The sequence below is a fragment of the Anomalospiza imberbis genome, chromosome 7 (assembly GCF_031753505.1).
Source record: "Anomalospiza imberbis isolate Cuckoo-Finch-1a 21T00152 chromosome 7, ASM3175350v1, whole genome shotgun sequence".
Lineage (NCBI taxonomy): Eukaryota > Metazoa > Chordata > Aves > Passeriformes > Viduidae > Anomalospiza > Anomalospiza imberbis.
Window position 1 is genome coordinate 16,326,465 of NC_089687.1, and position 17,605 is coordinate 16,344,069.

A 17,605-nucleotide genomic window follows, 5' to 3' on the forward strand; every position below is an offset into this window, starting at 1 on the left:
GCTGCTGCTCCTATGGACCCTGCCTCATGTGTTTGGAGTTCAGCTGCACTTGCTCTGACAGTGGCCCTCCTCAGGTTCACTTATGGTGGATTTTCATGCTTGCAGCCCAGCACATAGCAAGAAACAATGCTGGATTCTTTCTCCATTTCAGACAGCATTGCAAACAAGGTGTTCATCAACCTTCTATAATTTGCTTGTGTTGGAACTTCTGTGCTTGGTGTATTTCTCACAAATCAGGCTCTCAAAATTCCTTTGGCACTGTTGATTTTGTCTCTTTTCCTTCTTGAAAATATCCATCAGTTCGTTAAAAATTCTGCTAGCTTCCAGCTTTTTTTTCTTGCTTGCTTCACTCTGAAGCTCCCTTCTCCATGTTGGTGCCACTGCTGACAGCATAACCACCTTTCCTGCTATTCATCCCCCAAGTCTTCAAATCTTTTTGTCTTCAATTGTGCATATGATCCTGAACTGCATATGGTGCAGTATTTCTGAACTCCAGACTTCACTTTCTGCTGCTCTGCTGAAACTGGTTCCCATTATTTTGAATGCTGGAGTGCATCCTACCCACATCCAGCGAACAGCCAGCATCACCTTCCTGATGTGCTGCTCCACCTTGCAGTTCAGTTCTGCCTCAGGTGCCATGGTGATGTGCTGCTGGCACAGGCCATTTGCTCAGCCCAGGCCCCTGCCTTCATTCCTGGCTGAACCAGCTCATCCCACCCTCTGCCTTGCCACTGCTCAGACATTCTCCTGCTTATTTCCCCCCTTAAGCCTGAAAAACTTCACACTCATGTGTGTGAGCCCATTGCCAAAGAGAACTATAAAGATATTTCCTTGTGCTTTTCTTATATAATTTAACATGATTTAGAGCCACAAAGATTGGCTAGCTGGCTCCTCACTCTCACTGCATCTGTGGTGGTAATATAACATAACCCTGTCCTCCCTTTTCCTGTCTGTCCCCATTAATTTTGTTGATTCATGGCAGTGGTGTGCTCAGTGGGATATTTCTGTGCAATGTCCTTATTTACATACTTGTTTCAGAGGTGTGGGTCTTGGAGTTCAAATTCTTCAGGGCAAGGAACATTCCTGATGTGTGCACCCAGACTTCTCTAACTGGCATTTCAATGGTTGTAGTGTGTTATAACAGAGGAATTTTCATTTCTATCCTTTTTACTTGAAAGGGATCGTTTCAAGAAATGTTAGGAAAATATTGCCTGGATTTTACTGAAGGTTATTGACTGTTTCCTTAAGCACAGCTCTCCCTTAGCTAACACTTGCAGGGCCTAAAGCCTTCTGCAAACTCCAGGGTGTCTCTAGTTGTGGTTATTTTTTATGCTGAATTTACTAACTTGTGAATAATCCCATCTCTGCTCCAGTCTCCCATGGGACTCCACAATAGATCTGTGGAGATGTTTAAAAGCCAGTATTTCTCAGGGTAATAACAGTAATAATTTTTGTTTAAAACTATGTATGTTTTAAAATTAGACATGAAAACATACAGGCTGTTCTTGTAGCATCTCTGTGATTCCTTGCTTGTCAGCCCTTCAGATTATTTTAGAATTGGCTTAATTGCAGAAATGAATACTTTAATCCTGGATTCTGTGTGTCAATTTGAGTGGTTTAGGCTTTTCCCTTGTACTGTTCTGTGAAGCAAATGCCAAGCATTTTAACTGTTTTTTCCTGAAGATGAGAAGGTGAACAGCAGACAAAATTCTTCAATTTATGGCCGGTCTGATGTTTGGTGATAGATTTTTTTGCTCCCTTTTTATGACCTGAAGTGGATGATGTCGCTCTCTTAGAATGTAATTTTCAAATCTATAGTGTGTCTATAGTCCCTCTACTTGGAAACCATGTAGCTTATATCAGCCTAAGCAAGATTTAGGCAACAGGGGCTTGTGTATACTTGTTCCAGTATAAAATTTAAGTGCCAAACAAATTGTTTTATTACTGTATGTTAGTTTGAAGATGTTTGACTGTAATTTTAAGAGATGGTTTATCAAAGGCAGAAGGAAAAAAAGGTAGAATGAACATAGAAGTATGTGGTTTAAAGCTACAGGGTGTTTGCTATATATGTCTGATGCTTCTGAAAATCCTTGAAAAAATACACTTGCATTCATGGGATGTGCTGTGTTGAGGACACAGCCTGGCTGGCTCTTGCCACCTTTGATTTCCTGAAGCCACACTGGTGGGGAATGCCCTTGACAGTGTGTTCAGCAGCTGCCCATACAGACTGGGGGCTGATTTAATTAACTGCAATCCCAAAGGTTTAAAATTTATCTAGCAGCATGTTAAATTGCTCTTGCCATCCTTCCTTTCCCTTGAGCTCTTCCTGCTTGTCCAGGCTGGTGCTGTAACAAATAAATCTCTCATGGCAGAACACAGTGTGCAAATGTCAAAAGACTTTGATTTAATGGTATCCCATCACTAATCGTATCTTCATTCCCTTTTTCTACAGCCCCATTCTGGAGGCCTTTGGAAATGCCAAGACAGTTTATAACAACAACTCCAGCCGCTTTGGCAAGTTCATCCAGCTGCACTTCTCTCAGCACGGACACATCCAGGGAGGCCGAGTAACTGATTGTATCCTTTTCTGCAGTGGACCAGAAATGGATTGAGTGAGCAGAGAGGAGCTCATTGTAGGTCAGGAAATCCCTCATCAAAGTTCTTCAAAGTCAATTTACAACTGTGGGCAAATTTGCAACTTAAAGAGGGAAGAAGTGTTTGTTTTGTGGCTCTGCAGCACCTAACTCTAGGAACCTTTTATCTCAGTACTGCATTAGGTGGGGCTAGTTTGACTTTTCACTTCTGTTAATCTCAACACTTGATACTTAAAACCCTGGAATTTTCTACTTAGGAAGATCCCCTACGTTGATTACATTCTATTTGCTCCACATAAAACTGTTCACATATCTTAGCTCTGCCAATGAATTCCTGATTGAGAAAAGTGAGACCAAAATAAGAATAAATATATTCTGCAAAATATTTGGGTGCGGAAGAGAATTATGAGTCCCTGTCTTGAGCTGCCACCTTTGGCGGACCTTGGAACCCTAGTCATAGAATCACAGAGTATCTCAAGTTGGGAAGGACCCATAAGGGTCATTAAGTCCAACTCCCTGCTCCTCTCAAGACTACCTAAAATGAAATCATATGAACATTGTCCAGATGCTCCTTGTACTCTGATGAGCTTGGTGACATGACCACTTCTGTGGGGAGCCTGTTCCAGTGACAAGAAGGACAGTGAAGATTGGATACAGTCAAACTGAGCCATGATGCATTTCTTCCCTGTATGGCCAGGTACCCCTCTCCCAAAGGCTTTGACATATCTTTTGTCTCCATGAGGCAGGTAAAGCTGCCCTGGCTACATTTCCTGATGTATGTTCAAAGCTGCTGCTGACTGCAAACCACACCAATTGGCACTGGAGTAGCAGCCAGATGAATTTACTGCTGTTGTAAATGACAGGCTTGGATTGTTTGGCCTCTGCTCTTTGTGCTGTCAGTAGATTTAAGATAGAGGTTTCCTGCAGGAGCAATGAGAACTGATGCAAGACTTGCTGTATGCAATGCAGACTTTCAGATAAGAGTGACCTCTAATCTTTCTAGGTGTCCCTAATGTGGCTCATCTTTTGTTAGGTTATCTATGCTCTACCTGGCCCTGCCCTTTTAAATATATCTTTGGTACATCATACCTCCTTGGGCAGCGAATAGAGAGGATGATCTAAGATGATGTTTAGAACCACTCTTTACCTACTTTCCAAAGTGTCAGTTATTTCATTTTTTAATGCTGGTTGCAGGGTCCATCCCAATGTATCTAGAAGATTTTTTGCCTATCATCAAGAAATCTGTGCTTCTGTCACTTGGATGTTTTTTCCTTAACATGCTATTCAGATTTACTGGAAAAGGTAGGTATCCCCTCTATTGAGTGCTGGGCGAGCCCTCTCCTCATAGAAAGTGTGGCAGTGCCAGGTTACCTCCTGCATGAGGCTGTCTGCACTGCAGCATGTAGACATCAGCTCCTGAGGTGTTACTGCTGCAACTGGCCCAACTGAGGAAGAGGAGCAAAGTTTGCTCTGTATCTATCACAGCCTGTTCTCCCATCTTTGATACACTCTGTGCATTGCAGAGAGACTCCAAGAAAGAAATGTTTACCGAGGAGAAAGGGAGAGAGAAGTACCTGGAAATGCAGCTCCACAGAGAAGCATACGGGGTACAACTCCAAATGCAGGCATCTCTGATTGGATGCAGTTTACTTTGGAGTCAGGAATTCACTGAGGAGCAGGGCCAGAACTGACAAAGTTCAGTTTGTTAATGTGCATGCTCAGTTGCTCAGCCACAAAGATCTTAATGTAGAATTTACTTAGACAAAACCATCATTAAATAGCAAGAAACCCCTCTTGTGCATTGGCCCTGGAGATTTACCTGTATCCTGGTCCTCTCTTTGCCTTTGCAATCACAAGTCTGATCTTTTTCTGCTGGCTACTCTTGTATTCTTTGTTTCAGAACAGGGTAGTACATCAGAACCCCGGAGAGCGGAATTACCACATCTTTTATGCTCTGCTAGCTGGTGTGAGCGGGGAGCAGAAAGGTAATTTCGTTTTCTGAGATATGTCTCTTGTCCTGTTTGCAGTCCAGCATATGAAGCAGGTGTAAGTTAGAGCATGGATAGTTCACATACTTGATATGTAGCTTCTTCTTGAAGGCCAGCCATATGGTGATTTTGTGGGAAACAGAAAGCAGAGTTAAGAGGCTGAGGATGACAGAAATTCCTTATGAGAAAAGACTTCAGGCATTCTGTGCTGAAGGAAAGAGTATGTGCAAAGTGATGAGGAGATGGAACTGGCTAGAGGCAGAGGAAGGGTAAAGAGTCTTGATTCATCTGGTGGGAGCTGTTCAAGGAGTTCAAAGGATGGACTGATAGATGTATTTTTAGAACAAATCTTCAGTATTGGTAATAGTAGAGAGAAGAATTACAAAGACCAGTGATGTAGTGGAGGTACTAGAGCCTATACATGTCTTGTATCTGAACAAAGGGTTTAATAGCTCTGTACTTGGGGAAGGGAGAGCTGGGTGTGAAAAAGTGGACACAGAGAATGTGGCAGCTTCTGCCTGTGGATGAATCCTCTTTGTAGTGCAGCATCCCCCTAACAACTTTTGTGTGTGTCTGTCCCCGGCATTGCTGAGCACTGATGGTGTTTCTGGAGAGGTCACATAGGCAGGCAGGAACACATTGCAGTTGTACTCTGCTTTTGAGGGCTTGGGGAATTTCTTTATGCTTTTGGTTTCTGTGTGTTAGGATAATCAAATGGAAGATTTGGGCCTGACAGAGTAGAAGGGAGTAGGATTTCAGTTTTAGGGTGTACATGCAGGAATGGCTACTTAGGTCAATTCAGAGATCAATCTAAAGCAAAGGAAAATAATGGGGATTATGGTTATTATCAATTGCTTAGGGAAAACATACAAAACAGATTTTTTTCTTCAGCAGATCTCTGCTATTCCTCCCCATCTACTTCTCCAAGCTGGTGTCCCAGGCTGCTTTACCTCCCCATCTGTAATGTGGTTTTGGCTCTTGATCTGCAGATAGTGTTTAAGATGTGGTTGCACAGCCAATATACAGAGACCTAATTCTGGTTTTACATTTAGTTTTGTGAACTATATTCAGTTTTTAACTGCTGCTTAGCACTGAATGTCTTCAGAAATCTGACTGTGACTGTCTGAACTCTGTGTCAAGTGATGATATCTAATTTAGAGGTCATTACCATATGTATACAGTTAAGACTATTTTTCTGTACACTTTTGGAGCTAGAATTAAAAGTTTTTTTCTTGAGTCAATTCAGTATTGAGATATTCTTCTGAGACTCTGCAGCTTGGGATTTGACTGTTCTAAGTTATTTTGCATACCGTCTGCAAGCTTTGTTACAGTACAGTACACCTTCTTTTTCTATGAACTACAAGACTGGTTGCTAAATAAATTGTTGTCTCTCGCCTGCCTCTTTTTCTTCTGTTGCAGAGAGCCTTTCCCTCTGTGAGCCAGAGACTTATCGCTACTTGAACCAGTCTGGCTGTGTGACTGATGAGAACCTCAATGATGTAGAGCTGTTCAGTAAGGTCATGGTGAGTCCAGTCCTAACTCCTCCTGAACTTTTGGGCACAGTCTCAATGACTAAACATGCTGCATGGTCTAGATCTCACAGGCAGAATTGATTTGCCCTAAGCCAAAATTTGGTGTTCAACAAGTCCACAACTCAGCTAAAACAAGACTCAAAAAGTGGCTTTAGTGTACAGAAATTGGGGAATTTGGGAAACAGTCAATATGAATAATAATTTAGAATGATAGAGAATTTGGGGGAGCAGAACCCCACCCCAGAATGGTTTGTGGGAGCCTCCTAGATAGCCTGATTCAGAAAACCCAGACTGACCATTAGAAGGAGAAGAGTTTGGCCTGAAGGTACTGTTCTCCAGAAATATTCCAGTGAAGTTATATCACCTGGGCAAATCACCTGTTCTGAAATGTCACAGAGATTTAACAGACACCTGTTTATCAGAGGTTAAGGGATTAGGAAGATGAATGTGCAAATTCATGTTTTATTTGATAATGCTTGTTGGCCTGAAGGCTTTAATAATGTAGGTGAAACCAGATAGGCAAGAAGAGTAGAATCAGCTTAGGATTTCAGTACCTCCTGGTTAGGTGTGATTTAAGGGGAGGCAGTACCTGTACAGCAGAAGTTTCAATGGCAATATGGCATTTATTCTTCAGCTGAAGAGATGGTGGAGGAAAGAAGGGAACTAGAACTCCAGAGTGCCCCACTGACAGTGTGAATGCATGAAGACTAGGTCCTACCTCTTAAAGTCAGTTTATGCCCCAAAAACCCTGGCTCACATGCAGGCATTAAGAGGGAATGTGCCATACTTCTTTATTATCTGATAATCTCTTTCCAACCATCTAACAGTTAATGCTGAAAGCCTGGTTTTAAATCTTGCTGCATAAATCTACTACACTAAGAATGAATTAAGGGGGTTATGTGGATTAGAGTAAATTAAGTATCTTATATGGATCCATCCTTCAGGGAGGAAAATAAGCGAGAACGTGGAAGGCATCCAGTAACATCTGTAACCTGTGCTGCCAGTGTTCAGGGGAGGAATTCCTCACACAGGCACAAACATGTTCTTCCTGTGACAGACCATCAGTGGCAGCAAAGCCCAGCCTGAGGATGGGGAAATGCCTGCCTTAGGTAGCAATAGAGTAAATGTAAGAGAGACTGGGAGACAGTAAAGATCATTGACAAATATATAGCTCAGAGGGGTGCTGTGCCATTTCACTTGTATTCATGGTGACTGTAATTCTGAGTTTTACGTCTTACACACACTGGACCTGGCTCCCGTGGTTGCATTGTACTTGGCTGTACATACAGCTAACATTAGCTGTTTGGTTTTGCATAGACTGCCATGAAGGTGGTGGACTTCAGCACTGAAGAAATCAGAGACATCTTCAAACTTCTTTCTGGCACACTTCATTTGGGAAATGTTGAATTCATGACTGCCGGCGGGGCCCAGGTTACAACAAAAGCAGGTAAGTAGGACCCTAGCAATTTGGCAGACCATGCAAAGCCCCATAAGGCCCCCAATAAAGCCCTCTCCCTTTTCCTTTCTCCCTCTGTTATGATGGTCTGTTGTACCCTCACCAGCAGGTTCCCTGTAGTTTAACTCTACAGAACATTGCCACTGGATGCATGGCTCCAGGGTACCAGTGGGATTTAATTGGTCTGTGGCCCTGTGATCCATTTGTGCTCCTTGATATTCTCAGACTGAGTCCACAGCCTCACAGTTTCTCTTTTGGATTGAAAGAGATGGAAGAAATAGGATCAGGAAGGAGTTTGAGATAAAAGTGGTCTGTTAGAGACTTTCCCCCATCTTTATTTGAAGCAGTTGCTAGTGTGCACTCTGTTACAGTTATTTAATCTGAGGTGGTCTGCAAAGTAGGTCTCAAAACAGAAGCGATAAAAATATATTACAAGTGTTTCAAGTCTTAAGTTAATTAGCTGTCTTCTTAACATCCAAGTTTAGCAATCCCATGCTCAGACTGCAGTATTGTGCTTTTACAAACACATATCTTCTCATGCAGTGTTTTGCTGGTGCTGAGTCTTACACATGGTTTTGCTCTTCCTGTTGTCAGCAGGAAGGCTGACTTACATGAGTATCTCACTGTGCTCTATAATGGGTGTATGAGCCTCAGACTGGGTATGGGAACCTACCGCTTTGGGTATGCCCAAGAGAACCAAGTAAGGGAGAGTGTGTTTTGTGCTGGGGTTTAGTCACCTGCCTTGTAGAAGTCCCTGGGATTTCATCACCAAACTGGAAAAATATTCCTAAGAGTGATGGGGATCCATGCAGGAAAAAAACGTGTCTTCCTTTCAGTGCTGAATGTTGCCAGTGACCTCCTGGGCTTAGATGCCTTTCAGCTTTCTGAAGTGCTGACACAGAGGTCCATGATTCTGCGTGGGGAAGAGATCAGCTCCCCTCTCACTGTGGAGCAGGTAAGTGTCTTAGTGTATGCTTCCACTTCTGCCACTTCTGCATTTCCAGGCCCTGAGTCTTCCTCCTGTGTCACCCATTCCAGCCTAGGGCCTCCTGTTTCCTCAGGTATTTTGCCCTTATTGGTAGCTCAGGTCCCAGTGTTGACTCTGCTTTTCAGGCTTTACAGAGGAGTTCACCTGCAAATGCCAGTGTGCAGTACTGGTTTTAAGTCACCTTCACTCACCAGGAGCTGCTCATACTTGTGTCATGCAGAAGGTGCATCAGATGCTTTGTGGTAATTGCATGTGTGCATGTTTTAACCTGCAGAACTCCCAGGTTGCACTGTGGTTACTGGAAAGTAAAAGCTGGCACACAATTCCCACAAAACAACTGGGAGATGTTAGGCAGTTACCCCCACAGCAGCTTCTTTCTAGGTCCATACAACCACAAAGGAGGACCGAAAAAAATTATATGTAGCTCTTGTGGTGTTGCTGATCACTTGAGGGCACTCTTGGTGTTTTAGGTCCATGCACAGATAACTGTAGAAAATCCTCTGTCATTAATAAAATGCAAGACACTGGAAGACAAGGAGTACTATTACTAGGATGGAAAAGGCACCATGTTGTAGCAAAATGAACATCTGTAATGGAAATCATGTGCTGGCACAGACTGCAGAGGGTTATCAATCCAACGCCTACATTGGCAGAGAAGCCAGAGTTACTAGACTCTCTCTGATGGATGTCTGTCTAACTTTCCTTCAGATTTCCCATGGAAGGAGTTTCACAGCATCTTTAAGTATCCTGCTTTAGCTGCAGTGGAGTCTGGAGTTGAAAAGATTTTCCTCATATTTTAGATTACCTTTGATATCCCAGCTGTCCACCTTACAAGCCTTGGCTCTGTGAAGTTTTTCATGTGGTGTTCTCTTTTCTAAGCTAAACAATCCAGTTCCTTCAGTGCTTACTTGTAAGTAATTTTCTAAATCTTTTTGTCTTCTGTCTCTGTTTACCCACATCTTTTAAGAAGTGGAGTGCCCCTAACTGGGCACTGTGTTCATGCTGAAGTCTCAGCAGTGCTCATTATGGTAGAGTAGTTGCTTGTTTTCTTGCTGTGGAAAAACGTGCTAATACATCACAAACTAAGCTTTGCCTTTAAGAAATGGTCTCCTTTTTCTGCATAGTCTGTGACCTTTCTTTGCAGTGAAATTGTGTGAAAAATATTTTTCAGCCTGTGAAAAATAGTCCGTGGTAGATATCCTCAATATCAAGCACCACAGTTTTCTTCTCAGCTGTCTATTCTAAATAAGGCACATCTTTCTCTAGCAGTGCGCAAGGTTGGATAGCAGATAATACCAGAGGCACTCCAAGCAGTCCACAGCAATGGCATGCAGTTGTAGGATTTACAGTCTCCCTGAACAGAGACATCTTTCCCTGATGGTATAGCTATGCTTAACATGTGCATGTATTGGACCCCACATTTACTGCTTGCAGCCCAATGAAGCACCAAGGCCACAAGAAAATTGTGATAGCAAGTGGATGCTGCCATTTGGCTGTCTTCATTAGGTGAGCCTGTTGCACTCAACACAGGTCCTGTAAAGACTGCTCCTGCCTAAGCCCTAAGTGCTGCACCCACCTATTCCCACTTGTGGGGTAGAATTGCTGGGGATTTCTCATTATGTAATGGGCTCGTTACCCATCTGAGCTTTGACATTTCAGTGGGCTGAATGGATGAACTGGCCTAAAGGCAGGCAAAGCTGGGAGGATGAAAGGCGCCTTTGAGAATCTCATTTGAGCCATATTGTGGGGAAAGTGGCTTTGCTTACAGCTGGATGGGGAGGTCCTGTTCCTGGGAAATGTGTCCAACTTACTGCATAGCCAGATACGCTACAGAGGCATGGCCTTGAGGGCATTCTTAGTTCCAACCAATACGGCAGATTGTCTGATGGAGAGAAGAAATAGCCAGAAAAGGCGTGTGTGCCCAAGCTTTGAAATGATCACTTTAGTGGAGAAGGGAGGTTATTCTGTGTCAAATTTGAGCTGCTGAAGAGGAAATAGTACTTAGGAAGAGAAAGGAGGAGAAAACCAGTGTGGTTGGGTGAAAAGGAGGATCTGGCAGGCTGGATCTCAGAAGTTTGTCAGACCCTGGAAAGGATCAGAAACAGTTGACCTGTGCCATTAGCAAAGAGCTCATGTTATTTAGGGTTGTAAAACTGAAGGGGGCAAGGGTGCGTTTAGAAGATCTGTCATTGCTGGTCTGGCCTACTGAAGGAATGGCCTTGCTGGTGTCGCAGGCAAGAAAGGGGAAACAACCTGTAATCTATTTACTGCAGTTTATTTATGAAATTACAAGATTACAGCTTTCACCCTACTTGATTATTTCATGTACTGGCTCGCTTGCCCCTCAGCATTACATTCTCTGCAATTCTCTAGATGTCAACTTCTTTTCCCAGTTGGGAGTTTGCAGCTTGTCCAAGAGGGTTGGGCAAAAGCTTATCTGGGTGTATATTGTGTAGTTGCAGTTACCAGTCTTAGGTACTACCAGCCAAGGTCCTTGGGCATGACCTGACACTTATCTCCATGTCTCTGATCTCCAGGATCTTTCCCCACTTCCAGCATCTTTCTTCCAGTCATGATCTTTGCCATCTTCTCTCCTGGCTCCTTATTCTGTCCTCTGAGATCATGTCTTCTTGTTAGGGACCCTTATTTTTTGCCTTCTTGCCATTCCAGAACTCTAAACTCTGTTTTCCCATTCTAAATAGGGTATGTATAGAAGGACAGCACATGATCAGACTCTCAATTTGTGGTTCTGTCTCATGTCTCTTTATTAATTGGAGGATTTAAGGTGCGCCACTTTTGTTTGTCCAAGTGTTATCAAAATATGCAACCAGCACATTCCTTGTGCAGCTATCAGGTAGTAGGCTTTTGCTTGAGATACCAAAAGTTTGAATTTGGATGTTCATCCACATGCTTACATACACTCAATTATCTACTGTCTGTTAGTGATCACAATTTAAGTTATTTTTTCCATGTATGACATTTGGTTATGGTATCTGCATGGGATGTTGGGTCAACTGCAGCGAAGTTTCAACCCATGAACTTTTGGGGCATGTGTCCTGGCTGTTGGCCAGCCTAATTGGAATCTTAATTGGATTCCATAATGCTGTTTGCAGGAATGTTTTGGAAAGGGAATTTTTGAGGGTAACTTGGTGGCAGAATATTCTATTAAATCCTGCTGTACCAGTTTTTTGAAAACTGAGAAGACACCTATTTGACAGCTCTACTAGGAGTACTGAACCGAGATGCCTTGCCTGTCACTGCAAATGTTGGCTCAGGTGATACAAATTACTGCTGTGGGCTTAGTTGTGAGGTATTTTGCCACCTCCCCTGTCCCAGCACTTGTTCCAAAAATGTCACCGATTTTGTTACTTCCTTCACCCTCTCAAGTACAGTCACCCAAAGATTATGGTTTGTCTGTGTGTGGCCTGGCTATTTCAGAACTTGTTACAAATAAATACTGCACTGTACACAGCCAGTACAGAGGCTGAGAAACCTGAAGAGGCATGGAGGAACCTAAAGTCCCACAGAGATTCCTGTGGCCTTTATGCCTTCTGTTCTCTTTGTGACTCATTTTTTCTCTCTGTATTTACAGGCAGCTGACTCCAGGGACTCCCTCTCTATGGCACTCTATTCCCAGTGTTTTTCATGGCTTATTAGCAAGATTAATACAAAGATCAAAGGCAAGGAAAACTTCAAGTCTGTGGGCATCCTGGATATCTTTGGCTTCGAGAACTTTCAGGTCAGGATTTTGTTTTTGGGGTGGGCTGGTTTTGGAGATGTTGATGCGTATTGGAAGAAACTTTGGTGGGTTTGCATCCTGGTAAGGATAGCATAGGGCATTCTCGAGTCTCTACCCTGCCACTTTCCCCTGAAAGCAGAAAGATGTTTTTAGCTGCCAATTTTTGCCAGACATATTCATATAAGTTGATGTTCAAGGTCTGGTTTGTGATACAGACCCTAAGCAGATCTGCTGTGATTGATAATACTGAATTTTTGACCGTTCAGATACTTCACAGAAGTGAAAGCCCGGTGACCTAACAGGGAATTTATTTCTTTCTCCCAAGAAGAAAAACATAACTGTCTTTAGCATGCTTTACTATGAATTAGGTTTATTGAATTAACCTTGCATGGGTTGCAAAAGCTGTTCTCCTGGTGGACCTCTCCATACTGCCCTCCTCATATCCACCTGACACCACTATGTTCTCTGGCTTTACGCCAAGCCTAGCACCTTCCCTATTGCTGGTTTAGATTCTTTTAGAGCTCAGGAACAAGAATGTAAAATTTAAAAATTGTTTCTTCTTGCAGGTGAATCGTTTTGAGCAGTTTAACATTAACTATGCAAATGAGAAACTCCAGGAATATTTCAACAAACACATCTTCTCCTTGGAGCAGCTGGAGTACAACAGGTGCCTAACAGCGGGGCCCCACTGCTATCATGGGTAGTAGGAGGGAGGACATCATTCCTCCTGTGCTGCTCAGTCCCTACCACTGAAGCAGGAGAGACAGCTGGGCCTTAGTACTACCCTGACCGTGGCTGTGTCTTGTTAAGCATTGTCCATGTGCTTTGCCAGCATGAGTCCCTTGTCACCAGGAAAAGGCGCTCTCCACTGTAGTGTTTGGAAACTTCAGAGTTCCTTCTGTCTCTCAGCTGAATGGAAAGTTCCTGGGCATTAACCCATTAGAGTACATGGTCACTGGATATATTACTAACTTTGGTAATGATTTACCTATGGCAGTGGTGGTGTAATGCAGATTGAATCCTGGTGTGCAAAAAGGAAATTCCCTAAAGATAGACAGTTAGAGATATCTGACAGCTCTTTCTGTCCTAGACATTCCTATACTGTGGAAAGCACTCTTTTCCTCAGCAAGATTTACATCAGGCTGTTTCCTGAGCTTGGGGCCTTCTGCACAGCTTTTTCCTCTTCCGTGGGCTTCATATTGTATTATATTTTGTGAAGTACCTGTGATGTTCTAGAGTATTTCTGCTTCTAGAGAAGGCTGCTAGTCAAATACTTCAGTTGTTGCTCTGAAACAGAAGCCTTTATGTTTGTGAATGAAAGAATTGAACAGGGTCAGTGAGGGCAAATGAGAGCAGCCTTATAAAGGGAGACGGTTGAATGGGCAATTCATTAAATTCTAAAGATTACAAAATTGCAAGGCTATTTATGCACTCACTTCTCAGGCCAGTTCCACCATTGCAGGAATCTTGTATTAAAAATGGTACCATCATGACAAATGATTCTTTCCTGATGGTTGCATGGAAGATTAGGTTCTGTGGCTGAAGTTTGGAAGAAATGAGATTTTTTTGAGTGAGGTTTTTTAATTGACTACATATCAAATAATGCTAAGGCAATGTACATAAAGCTCATCTTTCACCATATAAGCTCTGCTCCCTCAGGCTTAGTAAGTAGATTAATGTATCTCATCTTGATGCTTTAAACCTTAAAGTATGAAGCCTGGGCTGAAGCATTTGGAGGCAACAGCTCCACTATCTTCAAAATGTTATTCTCCACCTGAAAGGAGGAGGTATCAGAATGTCAGTAAGTAGCTTCACACATAGCCTCTAGTCTTCCTTGTATTCTTAAGAGTTATTCTAGGCTTCTCTGAATTCTGAAAACAGACATATCCTGTATTATGGGAGTATAAGAAGATGGTAAGGGGGAAAAACACATTCAGCAAATTAACAGAATGTCATGGGTGATTTTCAAAGCACATTATTGCACTACTGTACCTACATCAGCTCCTATTCTAAAAGATGCAGGGCCACCTTCTAGGCTCCCTGCATGACAGGCCAAAGCTTATCTGTGTCATCCTCTTCAAAACTCTCCCTGAAAACTCTCTCCAGTCTCTTCTCCTGGTGGACCTGTGACCTGTGGTTGTCTTCTGGCAGATGTGCTTCAGGCCTGCATTCCAGATTGGTGGGTAGCAGCTGACTCTTGAAGCTGTGTAGCAAACTGTCCATCATCACCACTGTGTGAGATGGAGCTTGTCACTCCAGAAAGAGCACAGGCTTAAAATTCATGTGAAACTTGCTCAATGACTATAAGGAAAGCATCAGTCTAAGTCACTGGTATGGATAAGAAAGGCTGTCTCTTATTTCCATCTCCTTCTGTTAGCAGTGCATTATGTCCCCTATTCTTTTTCCTCAGCCATAGCAAAGCCTAATTCCTGCAAATCACCTTGAGTCCTGGGACAGCTGCCAGGCTCAGTTACTTATGCTCTCCTACACCACAGGGCATTGGATCTTGCTATTCACAACTTTGTTCTGTTTGTTCTTGACTATCAGGGAAGGGATAAACTGGGAAGCCATTGACTGGATGGATAATGCAGAGTGCCTGGACCTTATTGAGAAGGTAAGCAGTTACCTGTGACAGTTTCTAGGGATCAGTGGGGACAGCTGAGTGTCTTGAGATCTTCCCTGTCATTTCCTGGTTTTAAAAGCAGATAGTTGCTTAGCTCCTCTTCCCATAGTGACCTGGCAAAACTATGAGCTGTTCTACGCATGGTCCCGGCTCACGAAAGCAGATCTTGGCTAATTGTTGAGAGTAAGCTTAGGAAGGGTGTCATAGTTTTAGACAGTGATTAGCATTCAAGTAAAACCTTAATGTGAATTTTTTATAAACAATCTCCACTTATGATCTGCTTGCTGTATGCATTAACTGTCCAGAATTCTGCTTTCAGTTTGAGTTTTGCTGGGTATAACTCAAGGGTTATTGCTCAATGGTGTGTTCAGATCTCCAGTTCTTGGCTTGGTGCTGTGTAGTTAAAGCTTTTGCTGACTGTAAAAGCTTGTTTCTTGTTTGGCTGTAGAAACTAGGTCTACTGGCTTTGGTGAATGAAGAGAGTCGATTCCCCAAAGGCACAGACAACACCCTTCTGGAAAAACTTCACAGCCAGCATATGGTAAGTAAGAAAATAACCTGGCATGCAAATGATCAGTATGTTAGCCCCATCAGCATTTCAAAACCTAAAGTGAAGGTTTTGTTGATGTAAAATATGTGCTTTGTGCAGTAAATTTAAAACGCCCTAGGCCCGAACCTGCAAGTGTTTAATAAGGCTGCACTGAACAACAGTAATATGTAAATCAACCTGAGAATGGTCTCTGGTGCACATAGAGAAGAGGGAGGGTGCATTCCACAGGCTGCGGGCAGAGGTTTGAATTTGCAGCATGGGATGGAGTCAGGTTCTGCTGCTCTGCGACAGGACATGAGGCAGCACCCCAGGCACAGGATGTGGCTGCACAGTGTGTGTGGGTTTCTCCTGCCAGCTGACTCACAGCAGTCTGCTCCAGAGCATGTCAAATCTGTCTCCTGGGGCTGGGGACAGCTTTTGCCTCATGACTTTTAATGAAAGCTCTCTTATTGTTCCTAATTAATTGAATTCTTTCATCCTCTGTCTTGTGTTCTGGACACAGTAGTGGAACTTTTTCATGCAGGTCAGAAAGCTATCCTGGGGACACAGAAGCCCCACTGAGATCACTGTAGCAATCCATTGCCATGTCTCTGGTACAGCCAACACTTTGTTCTAAATAGTAACTGAAAACAAAGCAATTTAAAGCCTGTAGCGTGGACTTATGGAATAACTAACTACTTTAGTAAGAGCATTGTCAGCAAATATGTTTTCTAGTCATCTAATTCAGGCTTCATCCAAGCCTGAAAACATACAAATCTGTATCCTTTATATGAATTTTTAAAATTGGCATAGATGCAGTTATTCTCATTTTTCATATTTGCATTGTAACTCTGCTAGTAATACTCGTGAGTTCAAGTCAGAAGCAATAGCAATGACTTTTGGTTGGCTACTTACAGCTTTGAGGAAATATATACTTTCTTTGGGCTTAAATCAAGGCCTTCAATTTAGTCCACAGTGGCTTTGCCTTGTCTTACAGGTCAAGAAATGTGAGAATGCCTGATTTACCTTCTTTTTTAAAAACTATTGTTGGTATTTCTTAATATAGAACTAATTAATATTTTTAATGTATCACTTGTTATGAATTTTCTTTCTCAACTGTCCCAAACTCTTCAGTTTGTCTCCAAATGGAGATGTTTCAAAGCTCCTCTTTCTTTCTGCTGCTTGTTTCTGAATTTGTCTACATATTTTTTTCTCTATTTTTTTCTGAGATAAATATTCAGACCAGAATGCAGTTCCCTTGGTAAGAAGGTACCTGTGGTTTATTGTACAGCAGCATGAGACTGCCAGTATTATTTTGCATTCCTTTATGCCCCACTACATTTTGGTTGCTCTTTTTGGTGATTTCTGTGCATTGAGTAGCCTTTTCATTAAGCTGTTCATAGTGTCACCTCTGTCTGCTTTGAGGCAATAGCAGTTAATGTGGAACCCTAGGAAGCTCGCAAGAGATGGAAGAGGCTGAGTTATAAGTGCAGGGAGGAACAGTGGAGAGTGCTCTAGGATTTGCATTTGCTGAAGGCAAAAGCATTTTTATACCAGTTAAAGTCTCTAGTGCTGGCTGGAAGAGCATTGGAAGACATCCAGCCAGCATTGCTGGGAAGCCTGACGAGAACAAGCCCTCTTCTCTGTATTTTCTGTGGAATGCTGTAGTCTTAAGGAGGAAAAACCTAAAGCTGAGATTTAAGAGAATATGACCTCTGAAACAACTTGAAGAGAGGAGCAATAGGGAAGATAGCAGAAGAAACCAAAAGCATTGTAAGCATGGGTGAAATATAAGGGCTTGGTAGAGAGGGAGAGGAGAACAGGATGCCAATCCACATGAGAGATCCAGTAGCAGTCATATTTGGAGTGGAAGACAGGGGAGTTTGTGGTTGGAAAAAGAGGATTGTATGGGGGGAAGGGAAGAGCAATGAAATGGGATCAATGTGAAAAGAAAAACAACCATGAAAAAATTTTCAGTAGCACTAACACATTATCAACATCAGAAGCTGTCCACCTGCTAAATACTGCTAAAAGATCTTGAAGAGCTGAATTACAAACAGCATCATGCAACATGTTACTTAAAATTTCCGTAGAACTTTTGTCTGAGGAGGTGGGGGATTATATTAATTTTTAAAAAGTATAGTAGGAAACTATAG

The 17,605-nt window shown here is 42.6% G+C and overlaps 1 protein-coding gene and 1 long non-coding RNA gene across 7 annotated transcripts in view; one reads left to right on the plus strand and one right to left on the minus strand.

Annotated features, from left to right (window-relative positions):
* Positions 1 to 17,605, plus strand: part of LOC137477054 (unconventional myosin-X-like) — an 89,156-nt gene that overhangs the window by 25,367 nt on the left and 46,184 nt on the right. For 5 of the 6 annotated variants that reach the window (XM_068195638.1, XM_068195637.1, XM_068195635.1 and 2 more), the window contains 9 exons: positions 2,453 to 2,571; positions 4,475 to 4,579; positions 6,002 to 6,105; positions 7,432 to 7,561; positions 8,407 to 8,525; positions 12,151 to 12,297; positions 12,864 to 12,964; positions 14,845 to 14,911; positions 15,369 to 15,461. In XM_068195638.1, the coding sequence (XP_068051739.1) occupies positions 2,453 to 2,571; positions 4,475 to 4,579; positions 6,002 to 6,105; positions 7,432 to 7,561; positions 8,407 to 8,525; positions 12,151 to 12,297; positions 12,864 to 12,964; positions 14,845 to 14,911; positions 15,369 to 15,461 (985 nt within the window). Of the gene's footprint in view, positions 1 to 2,452; positions 2,578 to 3,882; positions 3,897 to 4,474; positions 4,580 to 6,001; positions 6,106 to 7,431; positions 7,562 to 8,406; positions 8,526 to 12,150; positions 12,298 to 12,863; positions 12,965 to 14,844; positions 14,912 to 15,368; positions 15,462 to 17,605 lie in introns of all 6 variants that reach the window. The other variant, XM_068195636.1, reaches the window with a different exon arrangement.
* On the minus strand, positions 1,760 to 4,614 carry LOC137477056 (uncharacterized). Its single transcript, XR_011000779.1, has 2 exons — positions 4,475 to 4,614; positions 1,760 to 2,571 (listed from the first exon to the last, which is right to left on the minus strand). It is a non-coding gene; the product is annotated as an uncharacterized lncRNA (long non-coding RNA).